Source organism: Cherax quadricarinatus, chromosome 53, assembly GCF_038502225.1.
Source record: "Cherax quadricarinatus isolate ZL_2023a chromosome 53, ASM3850222v1, whole genome shotgun sequence".
Taxonomy (NCBI): Eukaryota; Metazoa; Arthropoda; class Malacostraca; order Decapoda; family Parastacidae; genus Cherax; species Cherax quadricarinatus.
In genome coordinates, this window is record NC_091344.1 from 18606127 (window position 1) to 18633104 (window position 26978).

General features: G+C 37.8%; 2 protein-coding genes across 14 annotated transcripts in view; one reads left to right on the top strand and one right to left on the bottom strand.

Moving 5' to 3' along the window:
* Hrb27C (Heterogeneous nuclear ribonucleoprotein at 27C) overlaps positions 1 to 9794 on the bottom strand; it is a 367211-nt gene extending 357417 nt beyond the window's left edge. For 5 of the 12 annotated variants that reach the window (XR_008407578.2, XM_053781456.2, XM_053781452.2 and 2 more), the window contains exon 1: positions 9497 to 9785. Coding sequence is in view for 10 of the 12 variants with exons in the window: in XM_053781456.2 (XP_053637431.1) it covers positions 9497 to 9594 (98 nt within the window). In the remaining 2 variants the exon portion in view is untranslated. Of the gene's footprint in view, positions 1 to 9496 lie in introns of all 12 variants that reach the window. The other 7 variants (XR_008407579.2, XM_053781457.2, XM_053781454.2 and 4 more) reach the window with 5 other exon arrangements.
* Positions 9795 to 10662: 868 nt separating this feature from the next.
* LOC128692336 (probable RNA-binding protein 19) overlaps positions 10663 to 26978 on the top strand; it is an 81452-nt gene continuing 65136 nt past the window's right edge. Inside the window, exons 1-4 of one of the 2 annotated variants that reach the window (XM_053781447.2) lie at positions 10663 to 10894; positions 20655 to 20856; positions 23535 to 23896; positions 26856 to 26930. In XM_053781447.2, coding sequence (XP_053637422.1) covers positions 10859 to 10894; positions 20655 to 20856; positions 23535 to 23896; positions 26856 to 26930 — 675 coding nt within the window. In that variant the 5' untranslated portion in view covers positions 10663 to 10858. Of the gene's footprint in view, positions 10895 to 15814; positions 15908 to 20654; positions 20857 to 23534; positions 23897 to 26855; positions 26931 to 26978 lie in introns of those variants that run through there. The other variant, XM_053781446.2, reaches the window with a different exon arrangement.

Genomic DNA, 26978 nt, shown 5'->3' on the forward strand with positions numbered 1-26978 from the left:
ATGGTAATGACACCAAAAGTACGAAATATGATGGCAAACTTACAGAATTAAGCTCTCGCAAGGTTAGTGGTCTCGAGATATTTCTGCATTGGTTATTTCACCCACTTTGAGCCCTATTTTCGGCAGTTCCATTGTTCCAGTCGACCAAACTCATAGCTATTTCGCTAGAACTCCATTTGTTCTATTGACTGAGTACAAGAAACCGCCCATTTACTGATTTCAACTATCCACTGAAGTAGTCAGAAATTAGCAATTTGGTCAATTTCACAAATTTAAAAAATGTCAGTTTCAAAATAGAGTACAGAATAAACAGTGCAGACATTCCTGGCACTAAAATAACATTTTCTCTCTTCATTAGTCACGTCTCCAGGCCCCTCTTGCATTATCCTTGATTTCCATTTTGAATTTTTATTCACACAAAAAAAAATAGAAGATTTACTGTTATGCAGTAAAAATTTAATAACGTCAACCCATTCGTGACTGCGTATTAGACTGGCCAGCTGGACACGTATTGGACAGAGATGTCATTTGTTTACTTTCGAACATCAGCAAAATTCGAAGATTTCCACTACTTTGAGCTCAATTTCAAGGTACTTTTCGTTGTGAAACCATTCAAAATCTGTAATATATCCTCAATTCTATCGAATGAGATCAAGAAGACAAGAATACAACCGTAAATACCAAACAAAAACACACTGAAAATTCACCGTTTTAAATCAAAAACACAGATTTTTTTTATACTGCACACACTGACTACTCACACCCATTCTCTACCAGCTTTCTTCTGCAAGACTGGAAGCCACTAGAATTTTGGCATATTAATACAGCACCAACACTGGCTTACAAGCTGTACTAATGACACAAACAGTGAAAGGGTTAAAACTAAGAGGAGAGTTATTAAATGGAGAGTTAGAGGTATCAGGAAGATGGAGGGAATAGTTTGAGGAATTTTTAAATGTTGATGAAGACAGGGAAGCTGTGATTTCATGAATAGGGCAAGGAGGAACAACATTTTATAGGAGTGAGGAAGAACCAGTTGTGAGTGTGGGGGAAGTGCATGGGGCAGTGGATAGAATGAGAGGAGGTAAAGCAGCTGGGATTGATGGAATAAAGATAGAAATGTTAAAAGCAGGTGAGAATATAGTTTTGGAGTGGTTAGTATTTTATTTAATAAATGTATGGAAGAAGGTAAGGTACCTAGGGATTGGAAAAGCATGCATAGTTCTTTGTATAAAGGCAAAGGGGACAAAAGAGTGTAAAAAATATAGGGGAATAAGCCTGTTGAGTATACCTGGTCAAGTGTATGATAGAGTTATTAGCAGAATAGCAGATGAACAAGGCAGCTGTAGAAAGGGTAGGTGTGTACATCAAGTGTTTGCAGTGAAACATATAGGTGAACAGTATTTAGATAAGGGTAAAGAAGTTTTTTGGCATTTATGGATTTGTTAAAGGTGTATGATAGGGTGGATAGGGGGGACAGGGGGGCAATGTGGCAGATACTGCAAATGTATGGAATAGGAGGTAGGTTACTGAAAGCAGTGAAGAGTTTTTACAAGGATAATGAGGCTCAGATTAGAGCATTTTCCAGTAAAAGTAGGCTATAGACAGGGATGTGTGATGTCACCATGATGATTGTTCAATATATTTACAGATGGTGTTCGCAAGAGGTGTGGGGTTAAAAGATAAAGAATCCAACACAAAGTGGGAGTTGTCACAGTTGCTTTTTGTTGATGACACTGTTTTTGGGAGATTCTGAAGAGAAGTTGCAGAGGTTGGTAGATGAGTTTGGTAGGGTATGTAAAAGGAAATTAAAAGTGAATATAGGAAAGAGTAAGGTGAAGAAGATAAAAAAAATTAGGTAACGGAAGATTGGATATCAGATGGGAGGGAGAGTATAGACGAGGTGTATGTAGTACAGTGGTCCCTCGCTTTTCATAGTTCTCGGCAATCGTAAATTTCGCCAATCATAAGGGTATTTTCGTATAAACATGGACTCGCTTTTCATAGGCTGACTCGCAAATAGTAGTTCGTCCGGGACGTGTACGCACGGTGTGAGCCGGGGTGGCCTCCCTACCCAGCCAGTCTGGCATTGTTTACCAGTGAGTGAAGGTCCCCTCAAGTGCTCCTACGAAATATTTCATAATATTCCACTCATTTTAGTGCTTGCAAGTACTAAATAAGCTACCATGGATCCAAAGAAAGCTCCTAGTGCCAAGCCTGTGGTAAAGAAGGTGAGAAATATGTACAGTGACAAATTCTTGGGTCATTTTAGGGAAGTGTTAAAGAGACACCAGAAACACAGCTCTCTCCACAGTTGCTTTGCAAGACAGGACTAGAGTGACTCTCAAGGTGGTCCTAGTGGCATTAAGAAACAGAGAAGAGAAGCAACCCCAGAGAAGCAATTGGTACCTGAGGTGCTGCTGGAAGGGGATTCCCCTTCCAAACTGTAAACAATCCAATCTCTCTCCTTCTCCAGTCTCCCATACACTAAGAAGAATCTCCAATAAAGATAAGTGTTATGCTGTTAACCCTTTGACTGTCACAACCCCCAATCCTGAGGTGTCTCCTGGTGTCGCAAAATTTCCAAAAAAAAAAAAATTATTTTTTCTTATGAAATGATAGAGAATCTTTTCCCGATTGTAAAGACACCAAAAAAACGAAATTTGATGGAAAATTGACGGAATTACACTCTCGCAAAGTTAGCAACCTCGGTGATATTTACAAATTGGTGATTTCGCCCACTTTGAGCCCTATTTTCGGCTAATTCCATTATTCCAGTCAACCAAACTCATAGCTATTTCTTCAGAACTCCATTTTTTCCATCGATTGAGTACAAGAAACTGCCCATTTACCGATTTCAACCACCCAATAACATGGTCAGAAATTTGCAATTTGGCCAATTTCACGAAAATTAAAAAATATGACAATTTCAAAATAAGGACCAGAATGAACAATGCAGACATTCCTGGCTCTAAAATAACATTTTCTTTGTTCATCAGTCATGTCTCCAGGCCCCTCTGATATTACTCTTGGTTTTCATTTTGAAATTTTATTCAAACAAAAAAATAGATTTACTGTTATGCAGATTACTGCAATACTGTAATAATTGTAAAAATTACATCAACCCATTCATGACTGCATATTAGAATGGCTATTTGGACATTTATTGGACAATGACATCATTTGTTTACTTTTGAACATCGGCAAAAATCAGACATTTCCCGTACTTTGTGCTCCATTTCCAGTTTCTTTTTATAGTAAAATTAATCAAAATCACCTCTATTTCTATAATATAGTTTCCATTCTATCAAATGAGACCAAGAAAACGAGAATATAACCACAAATACTATACGAAAATAGACCACAAAGTCGGCATTTTAATTAAAAAAAAAAAACGGTGGGAGTTTTTTTTTTTCTCATTATGCACTGTGTGCTCCAGGATTTTTTTATATGGTGCACACTGACCACACAGACCCATTCTCTCACATGTGGGCCTACCAGCTTTCTCCTGCCTGATTTGAAGCCGCTAGAATTTGAGTATATATACGCCAAACACGGTACCTCGTAAACGTATATATACGGCCGCGAAAGTCAAAGGGTTAATGGTTCATTCATCATTTCCCATTGTATTGTTTATGTACTACATGTATATTTCATGTAAAAAAAATTTTTTTTTTTAATACTTCTGGGTGTCAGGAACGGATTAATTGTATTTACATTATTTCTTATGGGGAAAATTGATTCGCAAATCGTAAATTTCGTTTATAGTAGCTCCTCCAGGAACGGATTAATTACAAAAAACGAGGGACCACTGTATTCCGATATTTGGGAGTGGTGTCAGCAGATGGGTCTATGAAAGATAAGGTGAATCATAGAATGCATGAGGGGAAAAAGGTGAGTGGTACACTGAGATGTCTGTGGAGAAAAGGACTTTATCCACGAAAGCCAAGACGGGAATGTACGAGAGTATAGTTATACCAATGCTCTTGTATAGGTGTAGGGCATGGGTGGTCAATGTTGCAACAAGGAGAAGGCTGGAGGCAGTGGAGATGTCATGTGGAGATGTGTAGTGTGAATATAATGCAGAGAATCTGTAGTTTGGAGATTAGCAGGTGTGGAATTATCAAAACAATATATTATCCAGAGGGTTCAAGAGGGGTTATTGAGATGCTTTGGACATGTAGAGGCTGGAACGAAACAGAATGACTTCCAGAGTGTATAAATCTTTAGTGGAAGGAAGGCGGGGTAGGGGTCGGCCTAGGAAACGATGGAGGGAGGGTAAAGGTTTTTGTGCGCGAGAGGCCTGGACTTCCAGCAAGCCTGCGTGAGTGTGTTAGATAGGAGCAAATGGAGACAAATGGTTTTTAGTATTTGACATGCTGTTGGAGTGCAAGCAAGGTAACATTCATGAAGGGATTCAGGAAAACTGGCAGGCTGGACTTTATTCCTGAAGATGGGAAGTGCAGTGCCATCACTCTGAAGGAGTGTTAATGTTGCAGTTTTATAACCGTAGTGTAAGCATGCCTCTGGCAAGACTGATGGAAGTTTTTCTTTTTCAGGCCACCCTGCCTTGGTGGGAAACAGCCGATGTGTTAAAAAAATAACAATACTGTACTATGTTTATTTCTACAAGTACATGTATAACGTATACAGGCCTAGCTGACATCAATGACATACTACTATACAGAAAGCTGCTCCTTATGCAGAGCATTTCGAGCAAATTAGGACAATTTTTTCCCGGGATTCAACCCACACCAGTTGACTAACACCCACGTACCCACTTTACTGATTAGTGAACATAAACAATAGGTATAAGGAAACATGCCCAACGTTTCAACCCTCGTCAGGAATCAAACTCGGACCCTCAACACGTGAAAGAATGCTGTAAGTGTGCACCATATAAAACAAATCCTGCAGAACACAGTGCATGAGGAAAAAACTGCAACATTGTTTTTGGTTTAAAACAGTTTATGGTGTATTTTTGTATGATTTTTATAGTTTTATTCATGGTTTCTTGGTCTCATTTAATAGAATGGAAAATATATTACAGATAGAGATGGATTTGATTGGTTTGAGGACTAAAAATAACTTGAAAGTGAGCTCGAAGTAGCAGAAATATTTGATTTTTACCAATATTCCAGAGTGAATAAATTGTGTCACTCATTTAGTACGCATCCAACTGGTCGGTCCAATATGTATTCACGAATGCATTGACGTTATTTATATAATTATTACAATAACACATAACAGTAAATCTATTTTGTGTGAATAAAAAAATCAAAATGGAATTCATGTATAAAGCCTGAGAACATAACTAATGAATAGAGGAAATGTTATTTTAGTGCAGGTATACCTGCACTGTTTATTCTGAACCCTACTTTGAAATTGGTATATTTTGAAATTTGTACAAAATTGGCCAAATTACCAATTTCTGATCGCTTTATTGAGTAGCTGAAATAGTTGATTGGGCGGTTTCTTGTGCTCAATCAATAAAATGGAAAACACATTAGTGAAATAGCTAAGAATCTGGTCGACTGGAACAACATAATTGGCCTAAAACTGGACTCAGAGGGCAAAATCACCGATGCATAAATATCGCTGACACAGCACAATTTGTGAAAGCGTAATTTCATCTATTTTCCATCAAATTTCTTTCTTTTTGTTTTATTACCTTCAGAAAAGGATTCTCTATGATTTCATAAGAAAAACTAACAAATTTTGGTGGGAAATTCTTGGACACTGGATACTGTCCACATCAGGAGTCTGGACACTCAATGGGTTAACCCTTTTACTGTTTCGGTCGTATATATACGTCTTAAGCGCCACTGTTTCTGACATTTATACGCGTAAATTCTAGCGGCTTCAAATCAAGCGGGAGAAAGCTGGTAGGCCCATATGTGAGAGAATGGGTCTGTGTGGTCAGAGTGCACCACATAAAAAAAATCCTACAGCACACAGTGCACAATGAGAAATAAAAAAACTGAGTTTTTTTTTTGACCTGTAGTAACTTTAAGAAACATCAGCAATAAAATATTTTTAGGATAGGCAGAATGACCTTGAAAAGGCAATCAACAGTTATTTTGAGTCGTGTGTTACACCAGGTCAATCACGCATCAGTTATGGAGGCACACTAGGGCAATTACAGCAAACACATCTGTATATCTACCACGAACAAGGGAAGTTCCGCGTAAGTTATAATTGTAAATTTACTTCTGATATATTGAAAAAAAAAATTCTCACACAACACACTGTACAATAATTATAAGGTTTTGCTAGGTCATTTTTGGTTGGGTTAAGTTTGGCTACATAGGTTTGTTGGGTTATGTTACTTTAATGAGGTTAAATTGGATTATGTTAGGGAAAGATACTTTGAATAAGTTATTTAGGCACAGATACACATACCTTATACCTTTAAACCTTTGAAGAATTTCGAGAGTATATCTACTTTGAGCCCGGCCATGGGCCAGGCTCGTCTAGTGCTCACCTGGTCAACCAGGCTGTTGCTGCTGGAGGCTCGCTGCCCCACATATCCATCACAGCCTGGTTGATCTGGCACCTGGTGAAGATACTTGTCTAGTTTCCTCTTGAAGGCTTAACACTTGTTCCAGCAGTGTTTCTGATATCTTCTGGTAAGATGTTGAAAAGTCTGGGACCCTGGATGTTGATAGTGTTCCCTTATTGTCCCCACCACACCCCTGCTCCTCACTGGGTTTATTTTATACTTCCTCCCAAATCTCTCACTCCAGTATGTTGTTATGGCAGTGTGCAAATTTGGGACCAAGCCCTCGAGTACCTTCCAGGTATATATATCATGTACCTCTCTCTCCTCCACTCCAATGAGTACATGTTCAAGACTTGCAGGCATTCCCAGTAGTTTAGGTGCTTTACTGGCTCAATGTGAGCCGTAAATGAACTCTGTATTTGTTCCAGCTCCGATATTTCTCCTGCCCTGAACAGGGCCGTCAGCACTGAGCAATATTCTAAGTGAGGGAGCACTAGCAATTATCATACATAGTATAAATTACCTAGGATAACCTCCAAAAAATTGTCAGTGGCTTATTTCCACTGGGGTCCTTATTACTGAAATTAATAAGGTGTTCATCTCAATAATGATCCTTCTCTTGCATGTATGCTGATACTACTGTTTAAACTATTGCTGATTATTTGCATATATCATACTGAATAAACAGATGATGGTTCACAATATATACAGTGCTGAAAATATCTAACAAAGTATAAGAATGGATTAAAGTTGGATAAACATGGATTTAGTAAAGGATAGGGGAAACCACAGTTTAGTAACAGTTGTGAATGAGTAGAATAAACAAGCAAAAGCAATTGGCACAAGCACTGATAGGCTTAATAGTAGGCTAGACACTGGAAATATAAACACACATGCAGTTTAATGTGATCCTTTATTGACAACATTTCGCCCACACAGTGGGCTTTTTCAAGTAACAAACAGATCTACCTGGGGTGGAAGGTACGCGAATATTTATAGTCAGGTTCAGAATGTTGAGGTCGGGTGGAGAATGCTGCATCTGATGATGTACCGAGTGGGGTTAGAGTCTAGAATCTTGGGTAGCTTGGAAGGGAGATTGGATAAGTTTGTGAGCAGACCTTCTGCAGTGTTCTTCCATTCCTATGCTCTTATGTAGGATAGCGATGAAGTTTCTTGGCAAGTGGTTCAGCTATGTTGTAGAAGCCATTGTTCTGGTTGAAATTGTTGGTTATAGAGATAAGCGATGATTCTAGGATTCTTCCTGCGCGCACTCAGAATCTGCAGCAATGAGTTCCTTGAGGAAGAATGCACTATAATTGAACAAGTATTTTCTAAACTCCACTATCCTCATCACTTCATCAGAGACTGCAGACGGCGGGCATTAAACATCTTCAACACATCAAGAGAAGACACTGCCGAGAAGAGACACATAGTCCTCCCCACCAACTCCATTGCCAAACATGTTTCCAACATCTTTTCAAATACCTCATTCCAAGTATCTACCTCCACAACCATGACCATCAAGGACATTACCAGTAATAGACAGGACAAGCTTCCATCCTCTGCAGGGGTATACATAATCCCTTGTAATGACTGCAGCAAATTATACGTGGGCAAAACATCAAGAGACCTCCAAACACATATTTCAGAACACAAATACACAAGCAGGTCTGACGATACAAGGAATGCCTGTGTACAACACCGCAATTCATACAACCATTTAATTAACTACATTAACTCAAGACTTATCACCAGAGAAGACAACACCCAATACCCAGAATCCTAGAATCATCGCTTATCTCTATAACCAACAATTTCAACCAGAACAATGGCTTCTACAACATAGCTGAACCACCTGCCAAGAAACTTCATCGCTATCCCACACACGAACATAGGAATGGAAGAACACTGCAGAAGGTCTGCTCACAAACTTATCCAATCTCCCTTCCAAGCTACCCAAGATTCTAGACACTATAACCCCACTCGGTAGATCATCAGATGCAGCATTCTCCACCCGACCTCAACATTCTGAACCTTACTATAAATACTCGCATACCTTCCACCCCAGGTAGATCTGTTTGTGACTTGAAAAAGCCCACTGTGTGGGCAAAACGTTGTCAATAAAGGATCACATTAAACTGCATATGTGTTTATATTTCCATTGTGTCTGTATTTTATACCACTCATTTCCAGGCTAGACACTAGTGGAAGTGGTTGGGTGCTAGTACAACCCCAATGGAAATAACTAACTTTTTTGGGTTATCCTAGATAATTCATAACTAAATAAGAATTATAATTAAACATTATATAACTTTACCCTAATAAACTTACTCTTATAAGCCAGTTGGCCTACTGCAGTGCTGTTGCATTTTTGTTGATGTCAAGTCATTTAATATTACGCATATTTACAAGTATTATTCATAATTCATAGCAGTATATACCATAAAACATGGTACAGGTAAGGAAGATGGACCTCCATTAAGGTTAGAGTCAAGACGAAATGTTAGGTGTAGGATCATGCTTGCAACACTAACATAGGTATCAATATTGCAGGCCAAGATGTACCCTAGTACTCTCTGGGTACTGCTGCCCAACAAGCAGTGCCAACAAGAGCCACGGAGTGTCACAGTGAGGTGTAGGAGGCCCTGAATGCCACACTAGTGTGGACTCAACTCCAAGCCCACACCAAGATCATTTCCCCAAACATTGCTTTATTTAAGACATTTATTACATTTACGAGTGTTGTGGTGAGAGCAGTGAAAGAGGCGAGTGTGGCAGCATAACTAGGAGGCTACACAGGTCAATATAAGTGGGTATAAGAGGTACAGAGTGTATGAAAGGCTAGTGTACCCAAACAAACAGTAGCGCGTGGTGGCGTGAGGAGGTAGCACGGTGCTGCGCGCCGCCGCGCCGCCTAATATTTACTAGTAACACCAGTGTTTATCACCTCTCACGCCCTCTACACTCATATTTAACACTTCACCTCATGCTTACCCTTTCTCCTCGCCATCATGGGGCATGTTGCGTCCTCTGGGAGCATTGCCACCGCCAGGGTGAGCCATCATGTCCCGCCATGCAGTATCTTTCTTCATGTTGGTGGTGTTGTTGGGTGCTGGTCAACATGGAGTCTCACACAGCGTCCCCCGCCACCAACACCAACAACACCAACACATTAACTATCACGTTTTACTACATTACTCAACACTTACTACCCCCACCACCACGCGCAATACACTACGATCAACAAATAAACAAATAAACATGGTTAAAACGTAATACTGGGGAGTAATAAGAGGAATAAGACAAGTTGAAAATATGAAATTTAACAAAAGAACCAAGAAAAACACTTGAGTACGCACAAGCGTACGAGGGTACGCCACGATCAATAATCAACTATCTTCAACACCATTTACGCATTTTACACCACTAAATATACCCCAAATAAGTACTAACATATACTTGCTATCACAGTTACTACCGCGGTAGGGAATATATTTCAAATATATATACTAAGTTAAGACGGTTCCGTTATCAGTTACTTCTCATATTTTAAAGTCTTATTTATGAGTATACTACTACGCACCGAAACTTTATTGATTTATACTCAACACTCAACACTTACTTAAAAACTTTTCTAATGTTAACTATTTATTTTTTATAATTAATGAAAAAACTCGCTTAAATCGACTTTTAATTCCCAGATTATTGTAATTTTGCTAACTAATTACATTTAGCTTCATTAAAATTATTATTAAAGCTTTTAATATAAGTCTAATTAATTTGTAATAATAATTATAGTTATTAAGAGTATATCAGTTTATATATGAAGCATTTACACTCTGCGTTCAAACTTCAACACTTTATACGCTTGTTTCCTATTTTTAAAATAATTATTGTATGTGAATGGGAACATGTTCAAAATAAAAATATAAATTATTGCACAGTACTAAATTAATTATTATCAATCGTATTATAGAGTCCAGCCAAATATTTATGTATTATATTTTAATTATAATAAATAACTAATTTATAAATACCTTTACGTCATGATATATTTAACTATAAAATGCGTCTTTTTCGCAAGTCTTTGTTTGAATAGTTAAGACAATATATGTTGTCAAAAAGTATTGTTTATGACATACATGAATGGTAGTGTACACAAAAACATGTGCTCGAGACTGTGGCTCTTCACTCACTTTTATATATTAAGAACAAAAGGAGGGAGGATAGGCCGGCCTTTCATTCTTATAAAAGAAACAAACTTAAAGTACTTCAGTCTTTAGAAAATAGTGAGATAATTATTCTAGGAATTGACTAAGCATTAGCCTTAAGTTTATATTGAGGGTAGTTTTCACCATGTCTCGTCTCATTATTAAGAATCTTCCGCTGCAGGTGAGTTAACTAGTGCTCACACACCACTAATATATAATAAGCACTGCAGCAGGACTATTGGTTCATGTTATAATAATCTTTATTCCTACAAGTACATGAACAAGGTACACAGTCTGGCTGACATCAATGACACTACTATAAAAAAAAACCGCTTGTTATGCAGAGCATTTTGGGCAAATTAGGTCAGTTTTGTCCCAAGATGCGACCATCACCAGTCCACTAACACCCAGGTACCTGCTTACTGCTAGGTGAACATGGACATCAGGTGTCTTCAGGAAACAAGTCTTAATTAATGTTTCCACCCATACCGGGGATCGACCCCCCCGGACCTCAGTGTGTGAGCTGAGAATGCTAGCAATAGAGCTACATAGGCATATCTAGTCAATGCATATAAGTCATCTCTTGATTTACTTGATGTTCCCTTTGTGGTTGAGCTGATAGTTGTCAGGAGTGACTTATAACCTAACCTAACTGATGTAAATGTCCTTTAGTAACATTGGTTTGTGTTGACCCCTACTGACTACCCAGTACTTTTCACTCCAGTTGATGGTGCATCTGTACTCCGGTATGGTTGCCTCTCTTGTCGGTGGGTTGTGCTGGGGGATTGGTTGGCAGGACCATTTAATATGCCAGAATAAAATGTCAAGGACAGGTATTATTCGACTTCTAAAACATAATGTTTTTGAAGGGCTGTCTTGACAAACAAATACAGTGTTCCGCACTCAGCTCACACATTGGCCCATGGTTCAATCCCTAGTACAGGTGGAAACATTTGGGTGTGTTTCCTTATACCTTTTGTCCCTGTACACCTAGAAGTAAGTAGGTACCTGGGTGTTAGCCTACTGGTGTGGGTCACATCTTGGGGACAAAATTAATCTAATTTACCCAAAATGTTCTACATAACTAGGGGCTTTCTATATAGTATGTCATTGATGTCAGCTATGGTCTGTATACATTGTACATGTACTTATAGAAATATTATTATTATTATTAAGGACCCCAAGGAAGTAAGTCACTGACTTTTCTTGGGTTATCCTAGGTAATTTACTCCTATGTTACTGGGTATGATAATTGTATGTGTGTACCTGTACCTAAATAAACTTATTTACTATGTACTTGTCTAACTCATTTTTACAGCAGTGTAGTTTGTTTAACACAGTTTGCTCCACACATCCACAACTCTATCATCAAAACAGCCCTTCCTATGGCCTTTCTAAACCTAAATTCTTCCACTTAACCCAATACTGCAAGTACCATCTTGGTTAGATATTTTCATCACATTATTTATATCCTTTTATTTATTCCTGTCTTCCATTTATATATATATATATATATTTTTTTATTTTTATTAACACAAAAGCTGTTTCTCACCAAGGCAGGGTGGCCCAAAAAAGAAAAACTTGCAGCATTCACTCCATCACACTCTTGCCAGAAGCGCACTTACTCTACAGTTATAAAACTGCAACATTAGCACCTTAACTTCAGAGTGCCGGCACTGAATTCCCCACCTCCAGGACTCAAGTCCAGCCTGCTGGTATCCCTGAATCTCTTCATTAATGTTACCTTGCTCACTTCAGTTATTTTTTTTTATTATTAACACACTGGCCGATTCCCGCCAAGGCAGGGTGGCCTGAAAAAGAAAAACTTTCACCAACATTCACTCTATCACTGTCTTGCCAGAAGGGTGCTTTGCACTACAGTTTTTGAACTGCAACATTAACACCCCTCCTTCAGAGTGCAGGCACTGTACTTTCCATCTCCAGGACTCAAGTCCGGCCTGCCGGTTTCCCTGAATCCCTCCATAACTGTTACTTTGCTCACACTCCAACAGCACGTCAAGTATTAAAAACCATTTGTCTCCATTCACTCCTATCAAACACGCTCACGCATGCCCGCTGGAAGTCCAAGCCCCTCGCACACAAAACCTCCTTTACCCCCGCTTCACACCCATATAAGAGCGTTGGTAAAATATACTCTCATACATTCCCCTCTTTGCCTCCAAGGACAAAGTTCTTCGTCTCCACAGACTCCTAAGTGCACCACTCACTCTTTTCCCCTCATCAATTCTATGATTCACCTCATCTTTCATAGACCCATCCGCTGACACGTCCACTCCCAAATATCTGAATACATTCACCTCCTCCATACTCTCTCCCTCCAATCTGATATTCAATCTTTCATCACCTAATATTTTTGTTATCCTTATAACCTTATTCTTTCCTGTATTCACCTTTAATTTTCTTCTTTTGCACACCCTACCAAATTCATCCACCAATCTCTGCAACTTCTCTTCAGAATCTCCCAAGAGCACAGTGTCATCAGCAAAGAGCAGCTGTGACAACTCCCACTTTGTGTGTGATTCTTTATCTTTTAACTCCACGCCTCTTGCCAAGACCCTCGCATTTACTTCTCTTACAACCCCATCTATAAATATATTAATCAACCACGGTGACATCACACATCCTTGTCTAAGGCCTACTTTTACTGGGAAATAATTTCCCTCTTTCCTACATACTCTAACTTGAGCCTCACTATCCTCGTAAAAACTCTTCACTGCTTTCAGTAACCTACCTCCTACACCATACACTTGCAACATCTGCCACATTGCCCCCCTATCCACCCTGTCATACGCCTTTTCCAAATCCATAAATGCCACAAAGACCTCTTTAGCCTTATCTAAATACTGTTCACTTACATGTTTCACTGTAAACACCTGGTCCACACACCCCCTACCTTTCCTAAAGCCTCCTTGTTCATCTGCTATCCTATTCTCCGTCTTACTCTTAATTCTTTCATTAATAACTCTACCATACACTTTACCAGGTATACTCAGCAGACTTATCCCCCTATAATTTTTGCACCCTCTTTTATCCCCTTTGCCTTTATACAAAGGAACTATGCATGCTCTCTGCCAATCCCTAGGTACCTTACCCTCTTCCATACATTTATTAAATAATTGCACCAACCACTCCAAAACTATATCCCCACCTGCTTTTAACATTTCTATCTTTATCCCATCAATCCCGGCTGCCATACCCCCTTTCATTTTACCTACTGCCTCACGAACTTCCCCCACACTCGCAACTGGCTCTTCCTCACTCCTACAAGATGTTATTCCTCCTTGTCCTATACACGAAATCACAGCTTCCCTATCTTCATCAACATTTAACAATTCCTCAAAATATTCCCTCCATCTTCCCAATACCTCTAACTCTCCATTTAATAACTCTCCTCTCCTATTTTTAACTGACAAATCCATTTGTTCTCTAGGCTTGTTAATCTCACTCCAAAACTTTTTCTTATTTTCAACAAAATTTGTTGATAACATCTCACCCACTCTCATTTGCTCTCTTTTTACATTGCTTCACCACTCTCTTAACCTCTCTCTTTTTCTCCATATACTCTTCCCTCCTTGCATCACTTCTACTTTGTAAAAACTTCTCATATGCTAACTTTTTCTCCCTTACTAGTACTCTCTTTACATCATCATTCCACCAATCGCTCCTCTTCCATCCCGCACCCACTTTCCTGTAACCACAAACTTCTGCTGAACACTCTAACACTACATTTTTAAACCTACCCCATACCTCTTCGACCCCATTGCCTATGCTCTCATTAGCCCATCTATCCTCCAATAGCTGTTTATATCTTACCCTAACTGCCTCCTCTTTTAGTTTATAAACCTTCACCTCTCTCTTCCCTGATACTTCTATTCTCCTTGTATCCCATCTACCTTTTACTCTCAGTGTAGCTACAACTAGAAAGTGATCTGATATATCTGTGGCCCCTCTATAAACATGTACATCCTGAAGTCTACTCAACAGTCTTTTATCTACCAATACATAATCCAACAAACTACTGTCATTTCGCCCTACATCATATCTTGTATACTTATTTATCCTCTTTTTCTTAAAATATGTATTACCTATAACTAAACCCCTTTCTATACAAAGTTCAATCAAAGGGCTCCCATTATCATTTACACCTGGCATCCCAAACTTACCTACCACACCCTCTCTAAAAGTTTCTCCTACTTTAGCATTCAGGTCCCCTACCACAATTACTCTCACTTGGTTCAAAGGCTCCTATACATTCACTTAACATCTCCCAAAATCTCTCTCTCTCCTCTGCATTCCTCTCTTCTCCAGGTGCATACATGCTTATTATTACCCACTTCTCGCATCCAACCTTTACTTTAATCCACATAATTCTTGAATTTACACATTCATATTCTCTTTTCTCCTTCCATAACTGATCATTCAACATTACTGCTACCCCTTCCTTTGCTCTAACTCTCTCAGATACTCCAGATTTAATCCCATTTATTTCCCCCCACTGAAACTCCCCTACCCCCTTCAGCTTTGTTTCGCTTAGGGCCAGGACATCCAACTTCTTTTCATTCATAACATCAGCAGTCATCTGTTTTTTGTCATCCGCACTACATCCACGCACATTTAAGCATCCCAGTTTTATAAAGTTTTTCTTCTTCTCTTTTTTAGTAAATGTCTATAGGAGAAGGGGTTACTAGCCCATTGCTCCCGGCATTTTAGTCTCCTCATACGACACACATGGCTTACGGAGGAAAGATTCTTTTCCACTTCCCCATGGACAATAGAAGAAATAAAGAAGAACAAGAGCTATTTAGAAAAAGGAGAAAAACCTAGATGTATGTATATATATATGCATGTGCGTGTCTGTGAAGTGTGACCAAAGTGTAAGTAGGATAGCAAGATATCCCTGTTATCTAGCATGTTTATGAGACAGAAAAAGAAAACAGCAATCCTACCATCATGCAAAACAGTTACAGGTTTCTGTTTCACAGTCATCTGGCTGGACGGTAGTACTTCCCTGGGTGGTTGCTGTCTACCAACCTACTACCTACAACTTCAGTTATATCCCACCTAATTGTTCATATGTCTGGAGAGTGCAGATCAAATGCCCTCAGTCTGTCTGTCCTTGTGTGAAAGTCATTCTTCTTTGACTGTGAAAACAGTACACAACACTGACAGATTGGTAAGTAAGACGCATGTGCAACAGTTAGGTATCTTCATTCTGAAATATTTCACTTACACAGTAGGCTTCTTCAGCCAAGTACAAAGGTTTAGCAGATGTAAACCACTGTATGGGTGGGGCTTGAACTCGCTGCAAATGAGTTGAGTCATTGTGACAGCTTTGGATAAATCTTGTTGTAGTTTGGATAAATCTTGTTGTAGCCAGCTCGTCCAGTGGCCTACACACTGGCCTGGAGTTTTAAGACTCGCTTGCCACGAGTTCAAGCCCCGCCCATAAACTAGTTTGTTTGCAATTGTGTTATTACAATTTTGAGAGTCATTTAGCAGTAGTAGAGATGTGAAGATGATGTAATCAATCCATCACCCTTGAAGACTTAATTTTGAGGTTGTCAGTCCTTCAGCCTGGAGAAGAGTTTTGCTCCATAAAAATACCTGTTGTGCAACACAATGTTGTCTTGGTAGAGAATACACCTTCAACAAATTTTTCAAGTGGGAATGGATGGATTTGAAAGGGACCTACCCCCTCAGTAATTACATTCTTTGAGAAATAGTATGGTGATATAAGTCGCCATGCTGTTTGTTCAACTTCACATTGTTTCAGACTATTGAGCAAAACTTCTCTGGGTTGAGGGATTGACCACCTCAAACCTACGTCTTCAAGGATGTTAGACTGATTACATTGGTTTTGCAATTTTACTACTACTGCTAACTCTTCTGTGTAGGTAGAACATTTTGAAATAGATACCTAACTGTTACACATGTGTTTTACCTATCCTATTGTATTATATAAGAATTCTATTAGCTTGATTGCAAACACTTGTGCACTGTTGTCTTGGCTTAAGATTACTGTTAACATAAGACCTTAGGAATAAAGGAACACTATAGTATGCCTACTGGCCCGAACTAGGCAGGGTGTACCGTGGCTTGGTTGGCAGTGCTCTCGCCTCACACACTGTCTGTGGTTCAGTCCTTATACATGTATTAGGCAGGTCCTTCACAAATCCATCCCACTAACAGAATATTTTCCCAACCTATTGTCAATACTGCCCAAGCAATAAGCTTTGATAAATCTATTTACTCATGTGCAAGTCCCACTCAAATCCAACCCCTCTCACTCGTATATTTATCCAACCTATATTTAAAATTACCCTAGGTTTTAGCTTCAGTAACCTTACTAGACAGACTGTTCCACTCATCAACTACCCTATTTCCAAACCAATATTTTCCTATATCCTTTCTAAATCTACACTTACCTAATTTGAATTCATTATTGCAGGTTCTCTTTTGGAGAGATATCCTCAAGACCTTATTTATATCCTCTTTCTTAATTCCCACCTTCCACTTATACACTTTAATCATGTCTCCCCTCAATCTTCGTCTTACAAGTGAATGTAATTTAAGGGGCTTCAATCTTTCTTCATATGGAAAATTTCTAATGCTATGTATTAGAAAACATCCACATGAAGAAAGATTGAAATCCCTTAAATTACATTTGCTTGTAAGATGGAGAATGAGGGGAAACATGATCGAAGTGTATAAGTGGAAAATAGGTATTAACAAAGGGGATATAAATAAGGTATGGGTGTAAACGCTGGGCATGTTTCCTTACATTTGCTGTCCCTGTTCACCTAAGAGTAAGTAGGTACCTGGGTGTTAGTCGACTGGTGTGGGTCGCATTCTGGGGGACAAGATTAATGGACCACAGTGAAAATAAGACAGACAGTCACCAGTGACATGCTGACTTTCTTGGGTTATCTTGGGTAACTAACCCTCTAGGTAAAAAATCTTGCACAAATTTTATCTTATCTCTGTCCTCAGATTGAACCCTTCCTGCATATTTGTCATGTCTATTCCCAAAGCTACCCAAGAAGTTAGCTTCAATACCTCAGGTCTTCAAAAAACCCAACCCTTCTTACTCTTATATTTGCCTCTCCTATTTTAAAACCACCTTAGGTTTTAGCTTCTTTGACCCTACTTGGCAGATTGTTCCACTCATTAACAATTCTGAAAACCAGTACTTTTCCTATGTCCTTTCTGAATCTAAACTTGTCTAATTTAAATTCAGTGCTTCAAGTTTTTTCTTGATTTGATATCCTCGGTAATTTATATCTCGTTTGTTTGTACCAGTCCTTCACTTGTATATACTACTTCAATAAGTATTTTTCCTTATTCTATGTCTCTCAAGAGGGTGAAGGTTCAAGGCTCTCAATCCATACTCATATGAGAGATTCTGTATACAATGGATTATTTTTGTCATCCTTCTCTGTATGTTCTCCAGTGCATTTATATTCATTCTGTAGTATGGTGACCAAACCTGAGCTGCATAATCTAATTGAGGTTATTCTATGATATATATAGAGCTGTAAAATAATTTATGGACTCTGTACTTATACTTAATATAAATCCAAACAATCTGATGGCCTTTTTGCACACACTGAGACACTGTTGTCCTGGCTTCAGATTTCTGCATACCATCATTACCAAATCTTTTTCACATTCTGTATAATAAAGATCTACATCACCTTGTTTATTACTATGAGGGTATTTTCATTCTCAGTGATTATTACTTTACACTTGTCCACATTGTACTGCATCTACCATTTTTGAGACTATAACATTAGTTTGTCCAAATCTTCCTGAAGTTCAATGGTGTCCTCCTCGGAATCTCTGATTCAGCCTATTTTTGTGTCATCAGTGAATTTAATCATGTCACCTGTTATTCCTTCGTCAAGGTCATTTGTATAAATTATGAACAGCAATGGGCCTGAAACTGATCCTTGTGGAATGCCACTTGTGACTAGTCCCCATTCAGATTTCACCCTAGTTATGCTGTTTTCTATTGGTCATCCATTCCTCAATCCACGTTAGAACCTTTCTTCCAATACCACGAGTAGAAAACCTTGCTGAAATCTAAATAATCAACAACATATTCTTTTTCGTGGTCCACTGTCTCAAATACTTTATTGAAGGTCATTAAATTTCTCAGGCAGAAATAACCTCTTGTGAATTTTTTTTAAGACTCAGTAATCAAATTATGCTCATTAACCCTTTGAGGGTTTTGGTCGTACTAGTACGTCTTACGTGTAGGGGTTTTTGACGTACTAGTACTCATAAATTCTAGCGGCCTCAAATCTAGTGGGAGAAAGCTGGTAGGCCTTCATATGAAAGAATGGGTCTATGTGGTCAGTGTGCACAGTCTAAAAAAAATCCTGAAGCACACAGTGCATAATGAGAAAAAAAAAACTTTGACCATTTTTTTTAATAAATCAGCGACTTTGCAGTGTATTTTCGTATGGTATTTATTGTTGTATTCTAGTTTTCTTGGTCTCATTTTATAGAATGGAAGACATATTACAGAAATTGAGATGATTTTGACTGGTTTTACAATGAAATGTGCCTTGAAATTGAGCTCAAAGTAGCAGAAATGTTCGATTTTTACCAAACTTCAAAAGTAAACAAATCATGCCAAGCGTGCAATACACGTCAACTGGTGAGTCTAATATTCTTTCACAAGTGCACCAATAATATTTATACCATTTTTTACACTAATGCAGTAGTCTGCATAACAGTAAATCTTATATTTTTTGTGAAAATAAAAATTCAAAGTGGAAAGCAAAAGAATATAAGCGGGGCCTTGAGACGTGACTAATGACTAGAGGAAATGTCATTTTAGTGCCAGGAATGTCTTTCTTGTTTATTCTGGACCCTATTCGGAAATTGGCATCTTTTGAAAATTGTGTGAAATTGGCAAAATTGCTAAATTCTGACCACTGTACTGGATAGTTGAATTTCATAAATGGATGGTTTCTTGCACCCATTCGATAGAAAAAATGGAGTTCTAGCGAAATATTCATGTTTTTTGTCGACTAGTCCAGTGAAATTGGCCGAAAATGGGGCTCAAAGTGGGCAAAAACGCCGATGCGTAAACATCGCCGAGACCGCTAACTTTGCGAGAGCATAATTCCGTAAGTTTTCTATCAAATTTCAAACTTTTGGTGTCTTTATGATCGGGAAAAGATTCTCTATCTTTTCATAAGAGAAAATAATTTTTTTTTTTTTTTTTAAATTTGGCCGACCCTGAGAACGAGTTTCGGAGAGGGCCTGTCGACCCTCAAAGGGTTAAGGTGGCTTCTTATTTTATTGGCTATAATTGATTTTAACAATTTACCTATTATTAATTTCAGGCTTATTGGGCAGTGATTTGATAGAATTGACTTATCCAGTGATTTAAAAATAGGAATTACATTAGCTATCTTACACATCTCTGGCACAACACCAGTTTGGATTGATGTGTTAAACAGGCTTGTTTATCGACCACAGAAAGAGCCATTGATACAGTAGACCACAACATTCTACTACTCAAATTAGAAAATTATGGAATAAGAGGACATGCTTTCTCTCATACATAAAATCTTACTTGAGTGGCAGCAACTTGTAACCATTAATAAAACTGCTATTCAGCAACCTGACAGATCAACGTAGAACTAGGGTAAATTCTTGGGAATACACCAGGAGAGCAAACTAAAATTCAGCACTCACTTTCAGAACATTTCTAATAAAATTTCAAAAACCCTCCTCATTCAAAAGTGAAATGTCATGTCAGTAAAGACATGAAACTGTTGCACATGTCTTACTCACCATACAAGATTGTTGAAGTCAGTGTGTGGGGGGGGGGGCATTTATCTTGTTAGTGAATTCTTGTATAAAGTAAAATAAAATATGCATTATTTTGTATTCCTCTATTTCAGATTTCTGAAGATGATATCAAAACACTGTTCAGCAAGAAAGGCAACATCACAGATGTAAAGCTGTTGTTTAAGAATGGAAAGTTTCGACGGTTTGCCTTTGTAGGTTATGAGAAGGAGGGAGATGCAGTGGCAGCATGTAATTTCTTTAACAATACCTTCATAAAGCAATCCAAAATCAGTGTAGAACATTTTCAGGATTATAGTAAGTTATGCATTATGCTTATTGATAAACTTTTAGCTTAAAAGTTTACTTCTGTGTGTATTAATCTTTTAAGTTGAAAAAAAATCCATTTAGTTTTCTCTAAAATATTTTTCCTTCTTCATAGAGTATAATACAGTAACCTTTGTTATGTTTTGTTCAGAAGGAATTTTAAAAGAAAAAGGCTCAACAAGATAGCTAGACTAATTCATATGCAGTAATATAAACCCTGACATTCATATGTAACTTTAATTAGGTACAGGTCTGTTTAAGTACATTTATCATACATAGTAACATGTTAATGCAACTACAGAACAAAGTGGTTTTTAAGCAAATACAGTACTGCGGCCAGCCGAGAATCGAACCCAAGACATTTAGCTCTGCTCCATGGAATCAAGCTAACCTCCCAATGCCTTAAACCACTTGACCATCATCCTACAAACTTTAGGGATCAAATGTACTTGCTGCATCCCTGGAGCTAAATGTCAAGGGTTTGATTCCCAGCTGGTTGCGATATTATATTTGCACAGTAATGTGTGTAAATTATCTAGGATAACCCCCCCCCCCCCAAATCAAAGTGACTTATTTCCACTGGGGTCCTTGTTTATGTTTTGTTATATCAAAACTTACCACGTCGCTTAGATCTAAATTTATTATAATGTAGAAAACATTGAGAAATCAGTAATGCTTTTCTGTACATTACAGTATATACTGTGTAGTATAGGGATGTGAACTATCTTAGTAAGGAGGTAGTAACTAGGTTGAAAAAAAATTGGAGTAGATATAAGATTGGAGTGCTAAAGTGTGCATCAGAAATATGTGGGTATAGGAGGATGGGTGTGGATAAGAGGATTGTGGAATAATGGGGTAAAGAGAATGGTAAGGGAAACTTTTAGAATGTAGTTATGATGTACGGAGGGTAGAGAATACGGAGAGAAAAACTGGGGTTAAAAGAGTATTGAGGTAGTGCAAAAGGAAAGTCATTGAGAGAGTGGGTGAGGCTTTATCAGCAAAATTTGCTGAGAATTAAGAAAAAGTTTTGTAACGAGACTACAATATTTAATAAGTTAACCCTTAAACTGTCCAAACGTAGATCTTTCTTCACGCATGTAGCGCTCTGAACATAGATTTACGTTTTTGTTTACACAAGAAAGCATGTCTTTCTACCTCTGTATGTTAGAAGTGATCAAGGTCCCAGGACCAAAATGTTTTCTAATAAATAGTAGTGTTTGCCTGTGTGTCTTTCTAAACACACAGTTTAGAAGCATATACGTATAAAGATACACAGCATATCCCTCCAAACTGCTAATATCCCGAACCCTTCCTTTAGAGTGCAGGCATTGTACTTCCCATTTCCAGGACTCAAGTCCAGCTATATAAAAATAACCAGTTTCCCTGAATCCCTTCACTAAATATTACCCTGCTCACACTCCAACAGATTGTCAGGTCCCAAATACCATTTGTCTCCATTCACTCCTATCGAACACGCTCATGCACGCCTGCTGGAAGTCCAAGCCCCTTGCCCACTAAACCTCCCTTACCCCTTCCTTCCAACCTAATCGAGGACGACTCCTACCAAGAAAGCATGTAAAATAGAAAGTTTGGAGCACTACGCATGTGAACGTAGTTCTATGTTTGGACAGTTTAAGGGTTAAGGAAGCTTGGGCAGTTAAAAACAAAGAGATGACCTGATAGCCTGTTCAGTCATTTGACTGAAGCCTTTCTATAGCTTTCTATAGCTGTTAAAAAATTAGTATAACATTTAAAATCTTTGTAATGTGAAGTAGAAATCTTGTGTGATCTCCAGTGAAAAAGCTCATGTTTTGCTGTCTGGGAGGTACTCTTACCCACACTACTAAGTGCAGGTTATTTGTGTATTGTTTCAGCCACAGTATTGTGACTTTTTATTCTTGATACTGGATATTACTCACAGACAGTAAGGGTTAACCCCTCACAAAGGGCAGTGGTTTACCCCTCACTGACAAATGGCAGTGGTTTACCCTCATAGACAACAAGGGTTTGCCATCACTAACTGAAATTAAAATTATGTATATCTTAAGAATCATACAAATACAATAGATATACAAACTCTCAATGATTACATTTTGAGTTCAATATTATTAAAGTACAGATGTAATTTGATACATTACGAGGCTTAGAAGAAAGTCACTAATTTTGCAAATGTATTTCACGTAAACTAATAAGGTTTATAGTGTCCTTATATCTAGACAGTGAAGGTTCATTGTATTTGTTCATTGCCTTTGATGACATGAGGCAAAGATAAATTGTTAAGCTTACCTGGGCCAAATCCATTAATTGAGTTGTCCTATTAATAATTGAATATTTTTAATTGATGTTCGTTATTTTGACCTAATGTGATGGCATGGCATTTATTTTTTGTTGTATGCCTAGAAGATTTTAATTTTTGTTCTGCAGTTTGGCCTGGAAATATTTGTGTGTATGGTTGTAGATAACACTACTGTGAAAAGTATTGACTAAACCATGTGAGTCAGAAGAACTTTTTAAATGTTACTACTTCCTTCTCTGTTCCAAATCTTTAATTTATTTGTATTTTTCCAAGAGTTTTAATTTTCAGTTTATCTTTAGAGAAAAAAAATAGTTTAAACATATTACTCTGCTGAATGTTCAACCCTACTGAATACTTGCCTTCATATTTTCAGAAAGTGCACAGAAGCCTGTTTCATGGTCAGAAAGGAACAAACAGCATAGAGAGAAGAATAAAGCAGTGCTACAAGATAATGTCAGACATGATAAGAAGGATTTAAAAAAGACAAAAAGAAACAAACAGGGAAATAGTAATGTATCTCTGAAAGATCAGCTGTTGGAGCAATATAAAGGTGATCCTAAGTTTAGAGAGTTTCTAAAAGTTTTCGAAAAGGGAGCAAGTGAAGATGTGCTTGATACTTCAGAAAACACGGGCAAGGAAACTGTTGACGACAAAACAACAAGTGTAGAAGAACAGGGTGAGAAGGAAGAAAAAGAAAAGAAGTTAGCAAATAAAAAAGATGTTTCTGATTTAGACGTAAGCAATTTATTACAACTCGTATGGTTGCTAGAGATGCTTTGATATAATTGTCATAAAGAGATTCTTTCATATTATTGTCATGAAAAGTTGCTCTGATACAATTGTCATAAACACTTTCAAATAAAATGGTAAATAAAGGAACAACATTGATTTTCCGGACCCTTTGGTTCCAAAACCTTTCTGGATTACTGAGTTTTCAGCCTTTAGAGAGTGCAGTACATATTCCTTTGTCTTGGGATTGGATAAGTGACATACAGTTAGGTGGTAAATACACTTCCGCAGGAATTTCAAGTTCCTGCTCATAAATTTGTATGGATTATGAGAGCTTACGGACCATCAGTGCCTGGAAAATTGATGATGTACTTGTACCACGTACACCAAAAATGAGAGACAGAACTCGAGGATTTGTATATTTTGGATTCGGTCAGAGACCATCTACTCAAGATTGTTTTTGATTCCCACTGAAATACGTATACAGATTAGAATGGCCCACAAAATTTAAACTTAGAAATGTTGTTCTTCACAAGCCTTTCCATGTCATTTGTTGATTTTTTTTAGAACACCAAGGAAGGGTGTTTTATTCATTCAATAGCAATCTTGCCAAAGGTGTGTGGACATAATTCAAATGACCCTCCAAATTGCAAACCCCCTCCCCTCCCCCAACGTCTCGTTCAGAGTATAGCCACTGTGCTATTGATTTCCAGGACTCAAAGTCTGGCTACATCGTCTAACTGAATCCCTTCATGTTACCTGACTCTCACTCCAACAGCACATAGAGCCATAAAAAAAAAGCACCACGTCATCTTATTTGCTACACTCTGAATTCTCTGCATAATATTCATACCACACATTGCTCTCAAACATGACATCTCCACTTCCTCCTACCTCATCTTCTCTGCAATGCTTAAACCCTTGCTGAACACCCATACAACAGTGGTGGTGTCAATATTTTCTGGTTTTATCTCCATAGATTAGCTTTTTCTTTATAGTGATGCCTCAACACATCACCTAGTTTATCCCTTCATCTATTTTATGGTTCACCTCATTACTCATAAATCTATCTGCTTGCATGTCCACTCCCAAATATATTTCTCTCTCTCTCTCTCTCTCTCTCTCTCTCTCTCTCTCTCTCTCTCTCTTTCTCTCTCTCTCTCTCGCTCTCTCTCTCGCTCTCTCTCTCTCGCTCTCTCTCTCTCGCTCTCTCTCGCTCTCAACAAGTTGGTCATCTCCCACCTAGGCATGGTGACCCAAAAAAAAAAAGAAAATCCCCAAAACAAAAATACTTTCATCCTCATTCAACACTTTCATCCTCACTCATACATAATCACTGTTTTTGCAGAGGTGCCAGGATACAAGGGTTTAGAACCATATATAAAGATACAGTATAAAAATTGACCTGAAATAATATAATAAACTCCATATAGAATATAACATCAGGGTCCCAATTATATATGTACCATCCTATTACACATCCCTCCAAACTGCCAATATCCCAAACCCCTCCTTTAAAGTGCAGGCATTGTACTTCCCATTTCCAAATATTTAAATAAATTCACTTCTGCCATATTCCCTTCCTCCAATTTCATATCCAGTCTTTCATTGCCTAAACTTTTTTGTTACTCAGAGCACTGCTCTCTGTTTTAATTTCCCCTTGTATCCTCTGCCTTCCTAGAGGCAGTCGTCTCAGTCTACTTAGGTCATCTCGGCCTAATTGCCCTCCTTGGAGGAGAGTGAGTAGCTCAAATCATTGTGTGGTGTTCTTCATGGGTGCCAGGTATAGATGAGGTTTTAAGTTTACTACAATCAAGCTTTTTATTTATGGCATTCAATACTACTTGTTACCAGTATTGCCTAAGTGCATTTTGAACCTCTTTGGAATCTTTCTGAAGATCTAGCAATCAGTAAAAAGCAAGTGACAACTCCAGTTGTATAAGATTCATTATATTTTAATCCTACACCTCTCCACAACATCCTAGCATTCACTTCTTTTACAACCCCATCTATTAATATGTTAAACACCCATGGTGGCAGAATTCATCAAGACAGCACTGTATAGGAAATAATGGATAGTCCTCTAGTAATCCTCTTATGAAGCAGCATAACAGTGTGATATTTGTGTAAATGCAAATGAAATAAGTGCCCCCAGTATTGCTTAGTATGAAATAACTTTGATAATATATGCTGTAAATCTAAAAATAAATGATAAGTAACATGCCAAATTTTGGTAGCATCCTCTGTACATTTTGATAATCTACTCTTGAGCATTGTTCCCCCACCCCCTTCCTTGCTAAACCAAAGCAAGTATTGTCTGTTAGACAGCAATTTTCATACCTAACTGATATTTTTCAAGATTTAAATAATTTATGATTGCTTAATTTATATAACACACTTGTATGTGTGTTTATTTGTTCATCATTTGCACATAGGATTGCCAGATGCATATCACTAAGAAATTTGTTACACCCATTCCTGTCCTGTATTTTTTAATACTGTTACAGTATTTGTCAAAATATTAAAAGCCCTAAAAAATTGCTTCCAAGAAATTGACCAAGGATAGTTGGTGCACACACAAGTAATATTGTATGTTATTAAACTTTTAAGTTGTATAAATATGTGAAGACTTGTTATAACAACAGTTATTTGCACAATTGTGTAAAATACTGTTTTGGAACTATGACAATATCATGAAATGCCACTTTTGGTTATGTTGTGTGTGACTTTGTTTTTGTGGTTAAGTTTGACAAGCGAAGGTTACATTTGTCTTTACACAAGCAAAGGTTAAATTCTTTTTTCTTTAAGGTCTGAGTACTACTTTGTATATAACGCTGGTGCTAGCTTTTACATAATTGCTTTAGTTTTATCATTTCACTAATATAACTAAGTTGGTTTCATTTGTATCATTTCTTTTTATTTTGCACAAAACTTAAGTGTCCTAATGTTTTGTTTCTATTTTCAGTATCTCAAAAGTCTCATGAAAACTAATCCAGATAGCAGTGGTGAAGTTGAAGGCACAAAGAGTATAAAAGAAAAGGTACACTCTTTTCATTCTGGTTTATTTTTCACTTCTTACATATAGCAG